The sequence below is a fragment of the Periplaneta americana genome, chromosome 12 (genome assembly GCF_040183065.1).
Source record: "Periplaneta americana isolate PAMFEO1 chromosome 12, P.americana_PAMFEO1_priV1, whole genome shotgun sequence".
Lineage (NCBI taxonomy): Eukaryota > Metazoa > Arthropoda > Insecta > Blattodea > Blattidae > Periplaneta > Periplaneta americana.
The window spans coordinates 159,868,118-159,884,178 of record NC_091128.1 but is presented as its reverse complement, the minus strand read 5'-3'; the positions used below and the strand labels follow the sequence as shown (position 1 = coordinate 159,884,178).

Genomic DNA, 16,061 nt, shown 5'->3' with positions numbered 1-16,061 from the left:
TGTTGCTGGTCTAGGGCAGAAAAACCAGATGGCATTGGAAAATAATCAACATCCCGATTTGTAGAGCAATTTGTATTTGAAGCATTGCTGATAATGCATGACTTCTATTTGTTTGTCTTGTTATGGCAGGTCCCACTATATTTAACAACTCTCCAAGCTTTTAAGCACTTTATTTAAACCGTTCATTATATTTAAACAATGCTCCCGTAAAGGAATAATAATTGTTCTTTCTCGATATAGTTTTAGCTCTTCTCACAACAACTTCTTTACTACTTCAATCGAAATCACTAAACCACATTTATTAAAAAAATAACTACAATATTTTGTTTTGATTATCTGAGAAAGATTGGCACTGGTAATTGATAATATAGAAATCACCATTCTTTAGAGTCTTGTAGGAATATTCCTGTTGAATACTAGTATAATCAACTAGATTAACATTTTGAGAAACAGAATCACTTATGAACTGGTGAAATCGACCAATATTACTAGTCTGTGAACTGGTAACTACTACTTTACCCTTGTAGTTTCTAGAAACACAGACTTGTAAAATAAACTAATATTACTACTGTACAGACTAGTATTATAGTGAGGATCACGTAAGTTCAGTTCCCAAACAGCAAATATTTCCGCCTTGTCAGTGTTGCCAACTGTTACCAGATATCACCACATGTAGTAAAATCACGATCCTATGTACTGAATGACTTCTTTACTCACCGTACTTTACCTTAATGTTAGAAGGTTATTCTAAATAGTTTCAATAATAATGAGAAATGTATTGCTATGTTCTATTCTTTTATTCCTTTACATTATTATTAGTATTAGCATTAATAGGTTACTAGACGTAAATATACAACAAAGTATAGTATATAATATTCAAGAATCAAATCTGTTCCAAGACCAATTAAATTATTGTCACTTCACTTCAAAGATTCCAGCGTACATATACTGTACTTCCTAAAGGTAGATAAATTAATAACCAATTGACTTTTGGTTGGAATTCGAATGAACTTCTGATTATCTTTTGAAATTAGTAAGGAAATGGATAATACAACTATGCTAAAACTGAAATAATAATAAATCAACTTACAAAAATAATTTTGGTCCTTAAAAGCCATAAGTAATTTCACTTCTAGATACCTTTTTAAAGATTTCATTTGTTTGTAAATTGCTTAATAATGCTACACTTACACTTATTATTTCTGCAACTCCACGTCTGTCATTGAAAAAATGTATGATACATAACTGTGAAGTCTCTTTTTGGCTCTTGTGTCCTAAATTTAAATAAGAAAAAGCAAATGATTCAAGAAATGTGAGCTGGTGAAAATTAAATACTCAATTAATAAAATAATTACTACCAAAAGAATATTTTATTAATTCTATACAAAAGATGGATTACACAGAACAGATGGCCAGAAATCATAGATTTATACACAACATACAGCATGAAACGATCATCAAAAAATGATTTTTGTACACAATAACATCTTTCAAACGAAGTGAAATAGCCAATAAGTTCAATAAATATTATGCTAATAAGTAATAACTATAATTAATAATTATCTACAAGCTGTAAAAGGGAATAAAATAGTATATTGTTGAAATTAGGGGGTTATGGTTTATTACGTGTATTTATAATTTTAATTACTTTTTCTACATTTAATTATATTTTAATTTCTATTAGATTAGTTGGTGGTGTGGGTGTTAGTTTTATCTGTGTACGTCAGACTATTAAGGAAAAACTGAAAGAAATATTAAATCTACTATCTACTTTATATAACAATATTTAATCAAGAACTGAATATTACTATTAATTTAATAACATAAGACCCAAAACATCTCCAAGTCCAGACAATACACATGCTGATTTTCTTAAACATGTTGGCAAACAAGCAAACTCACTACTTTTATCTTGTAATCTCATCTAAAATACAATATCTGTCTGGAGAAAATCTATCATAACATCAATTTTGAAAAGCAATTATTCAACTAATATCTTTTCGAGTTATCGACAGATACCACTTACTAGTATGATAGCCAAAATTATGGAAGAGATGACTTCATGGATTGAATTGGTTCCTGGAATCTAGTAACTAACTTTCATTTTATTGGGTTGACTTTAGAGAATTGCATTCAACAAATGGACAGATTTTAAATTTTAGTCAAGATATTAAAGATATTTTAAACAGAAAACAAAACAACTTAACAATTTTAATTTATTTTCAAGGATCATATGGCTCTGTAGATATAAATCACTTAAGAAATTGCAAACTTAGGGTGTCCATGATAAAGTGTTACACTGGGTCAGTGACTTGATTATTTGATTCATTGTCACAAATATGTAAATAGAGACAGATTCATCTGGGCTTCCCACATTGTTGTTTTCAGGAATACATTTTCCAATATTAATGTCGATGGTCTAACTAAAGAAATAGATCTTATGATAATCTCATCATTTGCAGATAATATGGTTGTCTAGAACAAAAAATCACAGTCCACAAATATTAATAAACTGAGCCAAAATCCCAACAGACTTTTTGACTCTACTTGGAGAACTCAAACTTGCTCAATCAAGGGAAACTTTACTAATAAAACACAATCCCAAGTTATTTCAAAATGAATAGTATATAAGTTAACTTTAACAGATGATGTTAAGAAATGTGATACTTCTCCAGACATTTTAAAAATCATTAGAAACGATAAATGATCTGGTCAGTGAGTGACTACATACAGTATTTTTTATAGATGGATCCTGTTTACCAAGCCATAGATGTAGTGGTGTTGTAGTACAATACCAGTATATTCCCTTTTACAGGGAATTATATTCAAACACTTGTTTGCCCCATTTTAACCGTGACAACGCTTTTTAGCTTTTTAAACATTCTGGTTATTGTATTGTGTTTGTGTTTAGTGAAAGATTTTAGATAAGGGCGCAAATAGCCATAGTAGCTGATGCGCCCTTTTTAAATGCCACTAACTAACTAACTAACTAACTAACTAACTAACTAACTAACTAACTAACTAACTAACTAACTAACTAACTAACTAACTAACTTCAAACACTGACTAATTTTGATAGTGAAAATTTAGATACACTTTTAAGCTTACAAAATCTCCAGTATCGACTTCATAAATCTGAGAAGGCTGTCATACTATCAGATTCAAAATCAGATGTTCTTGCTGCAGTAATGGACGTAACAGCATGAAATCTCAATATTTTACAGTGTTTTAATATTTTAAGCAAAATGGTCGAATTACATCGACGACTGGTACTTCCGTGGATCCATGAACTTTATGGAGTGGGAGGTAATGAGGTAGCTGAAAGGTAGCAAAATTACTGTAAGGTTATCTATACCTGCATCTTACCACACTGTTAAAAGAATAACAAGATCAGAACATGACAATGTGGTAACAAAAATCGGAATGATTCTAAAGCAAATGAAAAAATTGCAATAGGCCATCCGGCGTCTGCTCCACGATGGAGGAAAATCCTCAGAAGAAACCAACTAATCAGACCAAATGGGGGATCCAAACTACCCTCGAGTGCAGCTCTGAATTTGCAGGCCAACGAGTCTACCGACTAAGCTACATTGGTGGCTCCACTAAAAATATGAAGTACATGGCACTCTCAGATTATTAAATTGACAAACCTAAACAATTATTCATCAGTTAAGCTATAAAATATAATACATAGCAAGCAAGTTAATTCAATTTAAAAGTATAAACAATTCAATCAGTTGAAATATACAGAAACTGATAATAAATATCATGCAAAAAATTACTTCACATTACAAGCATAAACAATTCATCACTTGTGGTATACAGCCTACTATTTAATTTACAGCACATACAATTCATCAGTTAAGCTATAGGCCTACAGTCTACTATTCAATTTACAGCATATATAATTCATCAATTAAGCGAAACAAAAATATAGTACAATACATAGTAAAAATAATACACCTAATTTAATAACTGAACTTCTATGAAAATCTACAGTGGCAGTACTCATATTATCACAGGCCATGATTGTCTCAAATATTTACAAAGAACTGATATTTCAGAATCTCCCCATGTCATTTCTGAAATCTCAATGAAGATATGGATCATTGTCTTGACTGTTTAACTTTACACAGCTTTCAATCATCTGGTTAAATATTGGAGTGCAAGATAACAAATGACATCAACTGCTGAACACTTGGTATCAATCAACCAACAACTTCATTACATTAAAGGGGAAAAAAAACTGAAAGAATTAATTGTATATAGACACAACACATAAGACAAGGCCGCTTCAGAACAGTAATTGGCAAGGCTCTGTTGTTTTAGGATTCTTATGTAGATTCAATTTCACCTGAAAGAAAAAAGTAGCATCTATAAGTAGTAGTAGTAGTAGTAGTAGTAAAGATAATAATAATAATAATAATAATAATGACTGTAAAGTATGGAAATTAATATTGCAATGTAATATCAAAAGGTGATTTCACACCATCAACTCTTATCATTTAGTACAACTCTTATCATTTAGTACAACAAATCTATTATATTCAGTTGCAACCACCAGTAGCTGTTCTTTCCTCCATTTTGTTGTTGGCTGATTTTTCACAAGTCTGCTATGATATGCAGCACTATCCATGACAATAACGCATTGCCCTAATGTTCTCAGGTCAACAACTGTGTTTGCACCCACTTCTCAACTACAGGGCTATTCATAGCACTATGGTAGTCCTGACTTTTCTTTCAATTGCATGAAAAAATTAAATCAGCACCTGCAATAAAAATTATACCTGGGCATATAATTACGTCACATGAATTCACAGCATTTAAATAAAGAAAATAAAACATAACATAACATGACATGACATGAGATCCTCTTTGGTGAAAGGCTTTCCCACGTTTTTATTTAGTCACCAATTTTTATATTTTTGTACCCTGATTAAAAAAATTACTCTTGCCAAATTTATGTAAAATATAAATCAATATAACTTACCGAGTATAAATCCACCTTTCGTTCCGGCATCTAATCTTCCACCCTCATTTGTTGGTCTATGAATAACACCATTCATGTCACTGGAAACTTCACCTGGTTTATTTCATGAATAAGTGGGTGATCATACTTAAAAAAACAGAGAGAGAAAAGCAATTCACATTGACACTCTAAGAGACACAAAAATTTTAAAGACAGGAAAACCGTTCAAGAATTTTATAACTAACCTCTAGTTATAATATGAAACTATTAATTGCAAAACATGTTGTTCCCACCTGAATTCATTACTAGTAGCCTATATTAATTGCAATTTCATATTCCACATAAGTGTTAATCTATTTGTTAGTAAAAAATTCAATCACTCAATGTCTCACAATACATTGAAATTTACCATTCATAAAAATCCAAGTCTCATCCAAGAATACTACGGGTTTAGGGTTCTCACGCTCCACATTTCTTATATATTCTCTAAAAAACGAATAACATCACTTTCTCATACATGTGTATAAGGATCCCCTTTGCTCCCTAGAAATTTCATCTCTTTCAAAATTTTTTTCACCGATGATAAGGATACTCTAAATAAATATGTTTCATAATCATCATTCATATGTTCCAGAACTTTTGCTGCTGTTAGTACTTCCCCTGTAACAGTAAATGAAAATTATGCCATATTTTTATACATAGGCCTATGACTAATATCAGAATTACATTGCATAAATCAACACAATAATTCCTGTAACTTCCCTACCTTTATGTAACTTGTCATAAATAAATCTCGCAATTGCATCTTTCGTAAAATCATCAGCATCAGTCACTGGATGTTTACGTAGTCTATGTTTTCCTGGTGTCACGAGTGGGGTCCCCTTCTGTGAATTTCTCACTTTCGTGGCTGTAGTTAAGCCAAGCTGTAATAACAAACAATAACATAATACTTCTAAAAATTGTTATATCATAAAATTCATGCATAATACCAACATTTACAGCTATATGAATAGAAAATGATCAACATGTTAGGTTGGGTCTACGATAGGTTTAAGTAGGCTAATATTTAGGTAATTCTCCAGAAAAGCTACACCAAAGAAGGCATAATTTTATTTTGTTTAATTGATTTCTGTGATATTTACATAGTGATGAACACGTGGTTTTAGTGCACAGCCACAAATACTTTCAGCACAAAAATCCTTTGACACTTACCTGTATATTCTAATGCATTGTTGTAGTCCCTCCCTCAAACTTGTTACTAATTACCAATATAACATGCGAGAGGTCCAGGACGAAGAGAAATGGTTAGTTTCCCAGTAGTGCGTCCTCGTCCTCTCGAGTGTTATATCTTAACAAGTACTTTGGGTGGGGTAGCTTTTCTGAAGAAACACCATATTTAATATTACTTAGACCAGTCATGAATAAATTATTCAGCCAGAGTCAACGTTCCTATGCTTTATAGAGTATGTTATATAGTTATTATATAAAACTGAATTATTTTTAAGCACCATAACAGGCCAACATTCATGTAATATTTGCTGCAATATCAAGTTAATAATTACAATATGACTTGTATTTTCTTCGGCCGATGTGGCATGTAAATTGTGATCTGAACGGTTAATTTAATACCAAAAGAGAAAACTGGAAATTTACTTTCGTGCTGTTTGATTACTTGTTCGTCTAATTTGTAAATGTATTTAAGCTATCACCTACTGCAGTATTACAGTATCTTAAATGTATTTAGTTTGGCAATATGAAAATCACTGACTCGATTAAACATTAGGCCTAACCTAAAAATTTGTTTTGTTTGACCACAATCATGAAATTATTAGTGCAAACTCCTAAAACTGAATACCACTTTGAAATGTATGCTTAAGAATACTTACTCCTAATAATTGTCCTATTCTGGTTGTAATTGCTGTCTCCGTTAGCATAATTCCTTCTTCATTATCTTCTTTCTTCAACTCATTATACACGTGAACTACAGATTTCTGAAGCGTACTCTGAATGCCACACATTTTCTTCCTTGGAGGAGTCACTGCAACACTATTTCATTTTTTTGACATAGTAATAAAAATCTAAACACGAAAGAAATTCATTAAAATTTGAAATAATATTTCTATCCATTACCCACGTGCATTATCACGCCCAAGTATATTATATTCATTCGTACTTATCTGACTATTCTTGAATTATAACCACAACGCAACACATAACATAACTATTATGTATTAATATTAATACTAATATTAATTAATTATTAATAAGTTCGAATTTCACTATCTTCCAGTAACCGGCTGAGAAATCTAGTACAATTTTAATTTCATGGAACTCCAGTACCGGCAAATATTGTCGATATTTGCCTCAGCTGCCAACATACCGGTTACAAAATCACTACCATTTATAGTATTTGTCAGTAACGAAATTCGAAACGAAGTTGGCAAAAGAAAATTCAACCTTCAAACTAGAAAATCACCATAATCCACTAGCATTTGTAGTAATGGGGGAAAAATGGTTAGGTTTCACCCTTAGGGTATCAAGTTACCTGGTCTTCCCTATACTAGTCCGTGAGTTTTGAGAAACAGGCCCCAGGTCGCCTAGTTCCTCAGTTCCCAACACTTCTTGTATCTTCTCAAAGTTTCTCTAAGCCATCTCGGCATTTCCTTATCTCTCAGCTACACCAGCACGCAAACTTCTACAAAAAGTCAGGATTCCAGCCTGACTGCGTTAACCCTCTTTTCTTAATCTGTTTTCCATGTATCCAAACTTGTCTGTCCTTTACGCTCGCTTCCTTGCACCAGCAGATATTTACGGTTTCTTCCCAATACCACAACAAGCACTTGTCAACAAAGTCTCTCGTCTTGCACTTGTTCTGGGCTTACTTGAGGCCCATAAATGTGTACGCCTTGTAGCCTAGGGAATACGGAGCTGTAATCGTGCTCGGGCGTGGGTTCGAATCCTGTTAGCGTTGATTTCTTTGCTGGATTGCTTCCGAGGTCTTCCCCAATTGCGCAGGGTTGCCAGATGTTTCCCTCAGGAATCAAAGACGGTAATGATATTGCATACCTTAACGTGACTACACATTTGTATTAATTCAGTTTGCACTACAACTGATTTTATTCCTTTTATGTATTTCAACTAATTATATAGGGCCTAAACGTTTAATTTTGTTACATTTTTCTAGATTACGAAATTTCATTTAAATTATTGATGAAGTCTGGAAAAATAATGTCATAGTACAGTTTCATCTGTACATTAAAAAAAACCACCGGCGTAGCTCAGTCGGTATGGCGTTTGCCTGCCAATCAGGAGTTGCGCGCGGGCTCGATTCCCGCTTGGGCTGATTACCTGGTTGGGTTTTTCCGAGGCTTTCCCCCAACAGTAAGACAAATGTCAGGTTATCTATGGCAAACCCTCGACCACATCTCGCCAAATTTCTTTAAGATATTACCAATGTCATCGACGCTAAATTACCTTGTAGTTGATATAGCGTCATTAAATAACGAAGTAAAAACAGATATACTGTACATACAGAAAATACATGATAGCGTTTAAATCCCATTAATGACAAATCAACTTCCAAAGAGAATAAAGAAACACTGCTCCGTCGATATAGGAGACAGTCAGTGTTTACCTACTTGGATATAACACGCGGAGCAAGTCCCCCTGCAATCGGCAAACATCATGTTTAGGTAGAGCATGAAAGTCAAGGAATATTATGGACAGCAAAACATCGATCATAGGGGAATGGGCATTTAAGAGTTAATTCATTATGAAAAGTGAATCTGATACAGTGTTAATACAAATTAATTTTATTTCCTAGAATACATCTGTCTACAAAATACAATAATAAATAAATAAAGTCGATAAACAAATACATAAATATATAAGTGAGTAAGCCTAAGTAAGTAGATGAGTAAGCGGGTGGGTTGATGGGTGAGTGAATGAATGAATAAATGAGCAAATGCATAAATAGGTCAATAAATTATATAAGTAAATAAAGAAATAGATAAATGCATAAGTGAGTAAGTAAATGAGTGAATGAATAAATAGATAAATAAATAAATAAATAAATATTACCTTAAACTCTCCAGCAATATCCTTAATATTTGCGCCGTTTTCAAGACGTTGAATAAAATGTACTAATATTAGAAATACTCAGACGTGAACATGTTTGTGACATGATGCCTTACTGATATGCGGGGGCTTGGATTCTTGTCACAACAACAAACCACGTTGTACTGTTTTCTCCCTTCTTTACCTCAAACGCATTGTATTAAATCGGCAGAGCAGTTTACTATATAATAGCTAGTACATACTATAGTATTGCCATTTTTATTTTAATACAACCCTGTAGGAGGCGCCAGGCAGAGTTAACGATGACATCGAACGTAGGGTGGACAGGGTTTGAGAAAATGAATAAGGAATTTTAAAAGTAATTTTATAGAAATGAGCAAAAAATTGTTTTTTCTTTTTTCATTTTTTTTTTTGTTATATTCCGGAACAAATATAACTCAATCCGAGACACTCCATTAAAATGCACAACAATTTTGGGAAGTCCAGGACATCTGGCAACTCTGCAACTGCGTCCACGACAAGGATATTTCGGAACCTGCTGTAGAAGTCCTGAAACTAGGTTTAGAATTCCTTAAGATATTGCTTTTCCGTTCAGCTGCTTCGCAGTGTAATGCAGTGCATGCGATATTGGTTATTGTAATCAATTTATCTGAAAGAACTGTTTGTGTTGCAGGGTTGGGGGAGCCCGTTCTGGTGCAGCTTCAGACCCCGGATTCCCCACATAAGATTGAACCTGGCAACAATGTAACATTGAGATGCAGCGTGGATGGCAGTGGAGAAATACATATCGACTGGTACAGGTGAGTTGAGTAAAACTTTTTAGATTAATACTGACTTCACAAACTGACCAGTAATGTTATTCTAAGCAGACATTCAGATATGTCCATTGATAAAGAAATAACTTAAGTACAGGGTGCTCCTTATATGACGCTTCCCTCGCACCTCAAGCTCAAGCGGCATTAGGGAGTTTTCGCTCCATACTGGTTCGCTAAACGGTTTACGTTATTTGACGTCATTGATGAAAGAGCAAATCAGATCCATTCACCTCGCTAGACGAATAACGTGGACGTGAACGAAGTTTACTGTAGGTCTAATTCGGTGTTAAAACATGACATCTCGTTTGAGATTTACCACTGTGGACGATATTCATCTACTTAGAACGGCTTAAGATCGATAAATTATTCAGGCCGAAGTACAAGAAGTCTGAGGAAAGAATGTTTCTTTGAGATTCCAACAGATAAAAGTTGAGTCGTGAGTACTCCGCCAAGCGAAAACGCTCCTTTGTTTAACTGGCCGTATCTCGGAAACCAGTAAAGATTTTGAGTAGCGACCATTTTTAAAAGTATTTTCCCTTCTTTCTCAACATTTCTCTCGCTTTGACCCTCATCCGACGTGAAAAATAGAAAAGTTTGCCGCTTACCAACTTTTGAAGGTGTAAATGTCTATTATGAACTGATCATATCGAAAGCAAATCTAGTTTTCAGGTAAAGCTCCCTGTAAAGCAGACTTGAATAATTTTAAGGGTAAAATTGTTCCGGGGCAAGTTATCGATCCCGGGGCCTCTGGTTGAACGTACAGCGCTCTACCGACTGAGCTACCCAGGAACTTCACCCGACGCCGTCTCAATTTTTCCACTTATATCCACACAAGTTGAGTGGACTGACGAGACGCCAGAGACCCACATCGAGTGCACACAAACTCTGTGTGACTTGGAATTGTGGTTTTCTGTTAACGTACTACAATTACGTATAGGCCTATATTATGCAAGTCTAGCTTTCAGATCTGCTTCACAGGGAGCTTTACCTGAAATTATTCAAGTCTGCTTCACAGAGAGCCTTACCTGAAAAACTATTAATCTAAACTAAACTCCTGTTGTTATTCTTAAAAGTCTTATCTCTTCAGCGTCCTATCTTCTGTGTTGCCATGTTAAAGTCCATGTTTCAGATCTATTTACGAGTATAAAAACTTTTTTTGCACGTTCGTGTTTTTTTTTACAGCTATTGTTGTTGGGCCTTGAAAGTAAAAATTCCCACACAAAAACTTGTTGCTAGGGAAACCATTGTTCATAACACAAAACTATACTGAAATAGACCCATTAGAGTGCACTTATTGTTACTCGGCTACCATTACAGTGCAGTTTTGCGAAGGCCTTGGAATAATAAATTTTCAATGCAAAGTATATTGCATTTTCAATTTTAAAAATATGGTTGTGCAAAAAAATGTTGTACAATACACGTTTGTGAAGTGCATTACAGAATCTCGGAAATTGAAAAACTCGCTCTGCTCGTTTTTCAAAATTTTCCTCGATTTTGTAAAAATCACTTCCCAACCTTGTATCGTAATATACTATTACACTTTTAGTCTTCTAATATTAGCATTGTTTCTATTCTAGCTCTTTTTAAGCGTTCATTTGATTGTTTCCGTTATTTTTGGTATTTGTTTAGCTTACTTCCCGTATAATTTCCTTTCCTTTAAGATACATTACATCCAAGGTAATTGAATGTAGGCTACTTAACTTTTCTGCAGTCCCATTGTTCATCATAATTTTTGTGCGTATTTTTTTTATTTATCTTTCGTGTATATTAATATCGAAAATCATTGCATCAAACCTGAACGTCGCTATTAAAAGAGACTACCCAGCTGTTTCGTTTAATCCTCAACTGAAAGACAATGCGTTTAGTTATATAGAATGGTGTTGAACCCTTGTTATTAATTCTTTTGTCATATCCCATTGTCTCATTGTACTGTGGAGGAAGCAACTTAACAACAGTCTTTTGTCAATTGTGTTTTTACTTTCATAGTCCGGACATGTTTATGTTCTAGGCTGGGTAAGTCAGTGTCACGGGAACTTGGATTCCAAATTACCTTCATCGTCTGGAGAGGATAGGGATCCCGACGTCACGATTTTGACGAGGCTGCCAATTTTGAGACTTCGTTTCGCGTGCTTCCAGAATGTTTCGCGAGCATATGGTCATATAAAAATCAGTTCAGACTTTATAAGCTTTGTACATATTACGTATATTATTTGATGTAAAGAAACAGCAGGCCACCGGCGTGGCTCAGTCGGTTAAGGCGCTTGCCTGCCGGTCTGAAGTTGCGTTCGGGCGCGGGTTCGATCCCCGCTTGGGCTGATTACCTGGTTGGGTTTTTTCTGAGGTTTTCCCCAACCGTAATGTGAATGCAAGGTAATCTATGGCGAATCCTCGGCCTCATCTCGCCAAATATCATCTCGCTATCACCAATCTCATCGACGCTAAATGACCTAGTAGTTGATACAGCGTCGTTAAATAACCAACTAAAATAAAAAAAACAGCATCACTGCGTTAGAAAAAAAGTGAAGTTTTCATTTGTACTTTTGCATTTCCATAGTTACCATTTTATTGATTGAAACAATGATTTTGTTAATAGGTTATTGCTACAATAATTTTGAAGTTTGAAGCCACGATGCTATCATTAATAAGAGCAGAATTTTTTTGGTGAAATAAAATTGATCATTTCGGCGTTAAACCTGACACTATTTTAGTGGGTATTTTGTGAAATGAGTTATCAATTAAACGTTTTATGACAATCAGCATCGTCAAACTATAAACTAAGCTTGGTTTCTACATTATCCACACGAAGATTTGTGTGACAGTATTTTCGTCTACGTACAAGAACCCCTCTCACTGTTCCCATCAGATGTAGAGAACCACACTGCCTGCAAACAACTCACACCAAGTTCATTGTGGTCCTTTACTAGACCTCCCAAAACCTCTTCGCATCAAACTATAACCTCCGGTGCATAATATACTGCAGAAAAAATTGAATGTTGTAGTATGTAATTTCGCATTCTTCAATTTTTGCTACAATCGCCTACAGAAATCGATCTTTTTTCGATTGTCATGGAGATAGTAAAAGTGAGTGTACACATTATCCATAGAGAAAATACAGAAATATTGGCGTTACCAAGTGATTGACAAGTTCACTGAAACAAAAATCACAAACATGTTTTCTATGACAAGTTCACCGAAACAAAAATCACAAACATGTTTTCTATGACACGTTCACTGAAACAAAAATCACAAACGTGTTTTCTATGACAAGTTCACTGAAACAAAAATCACAAACGTGTTTCCTATGACAAGTTCACTGAAACAAAAATCACAAACATGTTTTCTATGACAATTTCACTGAAACAAAAATCACAAACATGTTTTCTATGACAAGTTCACTGAAACAAAAATCCCAAACACGTTTTCTATGACAATTTCACTGAAACAAAAATCACAAACATGTTTTCTATGACAAAAATCACAAACATGTTTTCTATGACAAGTTCACCGAAACAAAAATCACAAACATGTTTTCTATGACACGTTCACTGAAACAAAAATCCCAAACACGTTTTCTATGACAATTTCACTGAAACAATAATCACAAACACGTTTTCTATGACAAGTTCACTGAAACAAAAATCACAAACATGTTTTCTATGACAAGTTCACTGAAACAAAAATACAAACATGTTTTCTATGACAAGTTCACTGAAACAAAAATACAAACATGTTTTCTATGACAAGTTCACTGAAACAAAAATACAAACATGTTTTCTATGACAAATTCACTGAAACAAAAATCACAAATATGTTTTCTATGACAAGTTCACTGAAACAAAAATCACAAACATGTTTTCTATGACAAGTTCACTGAAACAAAAATACAAACATGTTTTCTATGATAAGTTCACTGAAAAAAATACAAACACGTTTTCTATGACAAGTTCACTGAAACAAAAATCACAAATATGTTTTCTATGACAAGTTCACTGAAACAAAAATCACAAACATGTTTCCTATGACAAGTTCACTGAAACAAAAATACAAACATGTTTTCTATGACAAGTTCACTGAAACAAAAATCACAAATATGTTTTCTATGACAAGTTCTCTGAAACAAAAATCACAAATATGTTTTCTATGACAAGTTCACTGAAACAAAAATCACAAACATGTTTTCTATGACAAGTTCACTGAAACAAAAATACAAACATGTTTTCTATGACAAGTTCACTGAAACAAAAATACAAATATGTTTTCTATGACAAGTTCACTGAAACAAAAATCACAAATATGTTTTCTATGAAAAGTTCACTGAAACAAAAATCACAAACATGTTTTCTATGACAAGTTCACTGAAACAAAAATCACAAATATGTTTTCTATGACAAGTTCACTGAAACAAAAATCACAAACATGTTTTCTATGACAAGTTCACTGAAACAAAAATACAAACATGTTTTCTATGACAAGTTCACTGAAACAAAAATCACAAATATGTTTTCTATGACAAGTTCACTGAAACAAAAATCACAGACATGTTTTCTATGACAAGTTCACTGAAACAAAAATCACAAACATGTTTTCTATGACAAGTTCACTGAACAAAAATCATAAACATGTTTTCTATGACAAATTCACTGAAACAAAAATCACAAACATGTTTTCTATGACAAGTTCACTGAAACAAAAATCACAAACGTGTTTTCTATGACAATTTCACTGAAACAAAAATCACAAACACGTTTTCTATGACAAGTTCACTGAAACAAAAATCCCAAACACGTTTTCTATGACAATTTCACTGAAACAAAAATCACAAACATGTTTTCTATGACAAGTTCACTGAAACAAAAATCACAAACATGTTTTCTATGACAAGTTCACTGAAACAAAAATCACAAACGTGTTTTCTATGACAAGTTCACTGAAACAAAAATCACAAACATGTTTTCTATGACAAGTTCACTGAAACAAAAATCACAAACGTGTTTTCTATGACAAGTTCACTGAAACAAAAATCACAAACTTGTTTTCTATGACAATTTCACTGAAACAAAAATCACAAACATGTTTTCTATGACAAATTCACTGAAACAAAAATCACAAACACGTTTTCTATGACAAGTTCACTGAAACAAAAATCACAAACTTGTTTTCTATGACAATTTCACTGAAACAAATCACAAACATGTTTTCTATGACAAGTTCACTGAAACAAAAATCACAAACACGTTTTCTATGACAACTTCACTGAAACAAAAATCACAAACACGTTTTCTATGACAATTTCAGTGAAACAAAAATCACAAACATGTTTTCTATGACAAGTTCACTGAAACAAAAATCACAAACACGTTTTCTATGACAATTTCACTGAAACAAAAATCACAAACATGTTTTCTATGACAAGTTCACTGAAACAAAAATCACAAACACGTTTTCTATGACAACTTCACTGAAACAAAAATCACAAATACGTTTTCTATGACAATTTCACTGAAACAAAAATCACAAACATGTTTTCTATGACAAGTTCACTGAAACAAAAATCACAAACACGTTTTCTATGACAACTTCACTGAAACAAAAATCACAAACACGTTTTCTATGACAATTTCACTGAAACAAAAATCACAAACACGTTTTCTATGACAAGTTCACTGAAACAAAAATCACAAACATGTTTTCTATGACAAGTTCACTGAAACAAAAATCACAAACATGTTTTCTGTGACAAGTTCACTGAAACAAAAATCACAAACATGTTTTCTATGACAAGTTCACTGAAACAAAAATCACAAACATGTTTTCTGTGACAAGTTCACTGAAACAAAAATCACAAACATGTTTTCTATGACAAGTTCACTGAAACAAAAATACAAACATGTTTTCTATGACAAGTTCACTGAAACAAAAATCACAAACATGTTTTCTGTGACAAGTTCACTGAAACAAAAATCACAAACATGTTTTCTATGACAAGTTCACTGAAACAAAAATCACAAACACGTTTTCTATGACAACTTCACTGAAACAAAAATCACAAACACGTTTTCTATGACAATTTCACTGAAACAAAAATCACAAACACGTTTTCTATGACAAGTTCACTGAAACAAAAATCACAAACATGTTTTCTGTGACAAGTTCACTGAAACAAAAATCACAAACATGTTTTCTATGACAAGTTCACTGAA

At 33.3% G+C, this 16,061-nt stretch overlaps 1 protein-coding gene and 1 long non-coding RNA gene across 3 annotated transcripts in view; one reads left to right on the top strand and one right to left on the bottom strand.

Moving 5' to 3' along the window:
* The window catches only part of otk (off-track), a 316,782-nt gene that overhangs the window by 250,997 nt on the left and 49,724 nt on the right, over positions 1 to 16,061 (top strand). For both annotated transcript variants that reach the window (XM_069842367.1, XM_069842366.1), the window contains exon 3: positions 9,720 to 9,846. In XM_069842367.1, the coding sequence (XP_069698468.1) occupies positions 9,720 to 9,846 (127 nt within the window). The remainder of the gene's footprint in view (positions 1 to 9,719; positions 9,847 to 16,061) is intronic.
* On the bottom strand, positions 1,396 to 7,253 carry LOC138711059 (uncharacterized). Its single transcript, XR_011335344.1, has 5 exons — positions 6,856 to 7,253; positions 5,736 to 5,892; positions 5,379 to 5,629; positions 4,562 to 5,116; positions 1,396 to 4,354 (listed from the first exon to the last, which is right to left on the bottom strand). It is a non-coding gene; the product is annotated as an uncharacterized lncRNA (long non-coding RNA).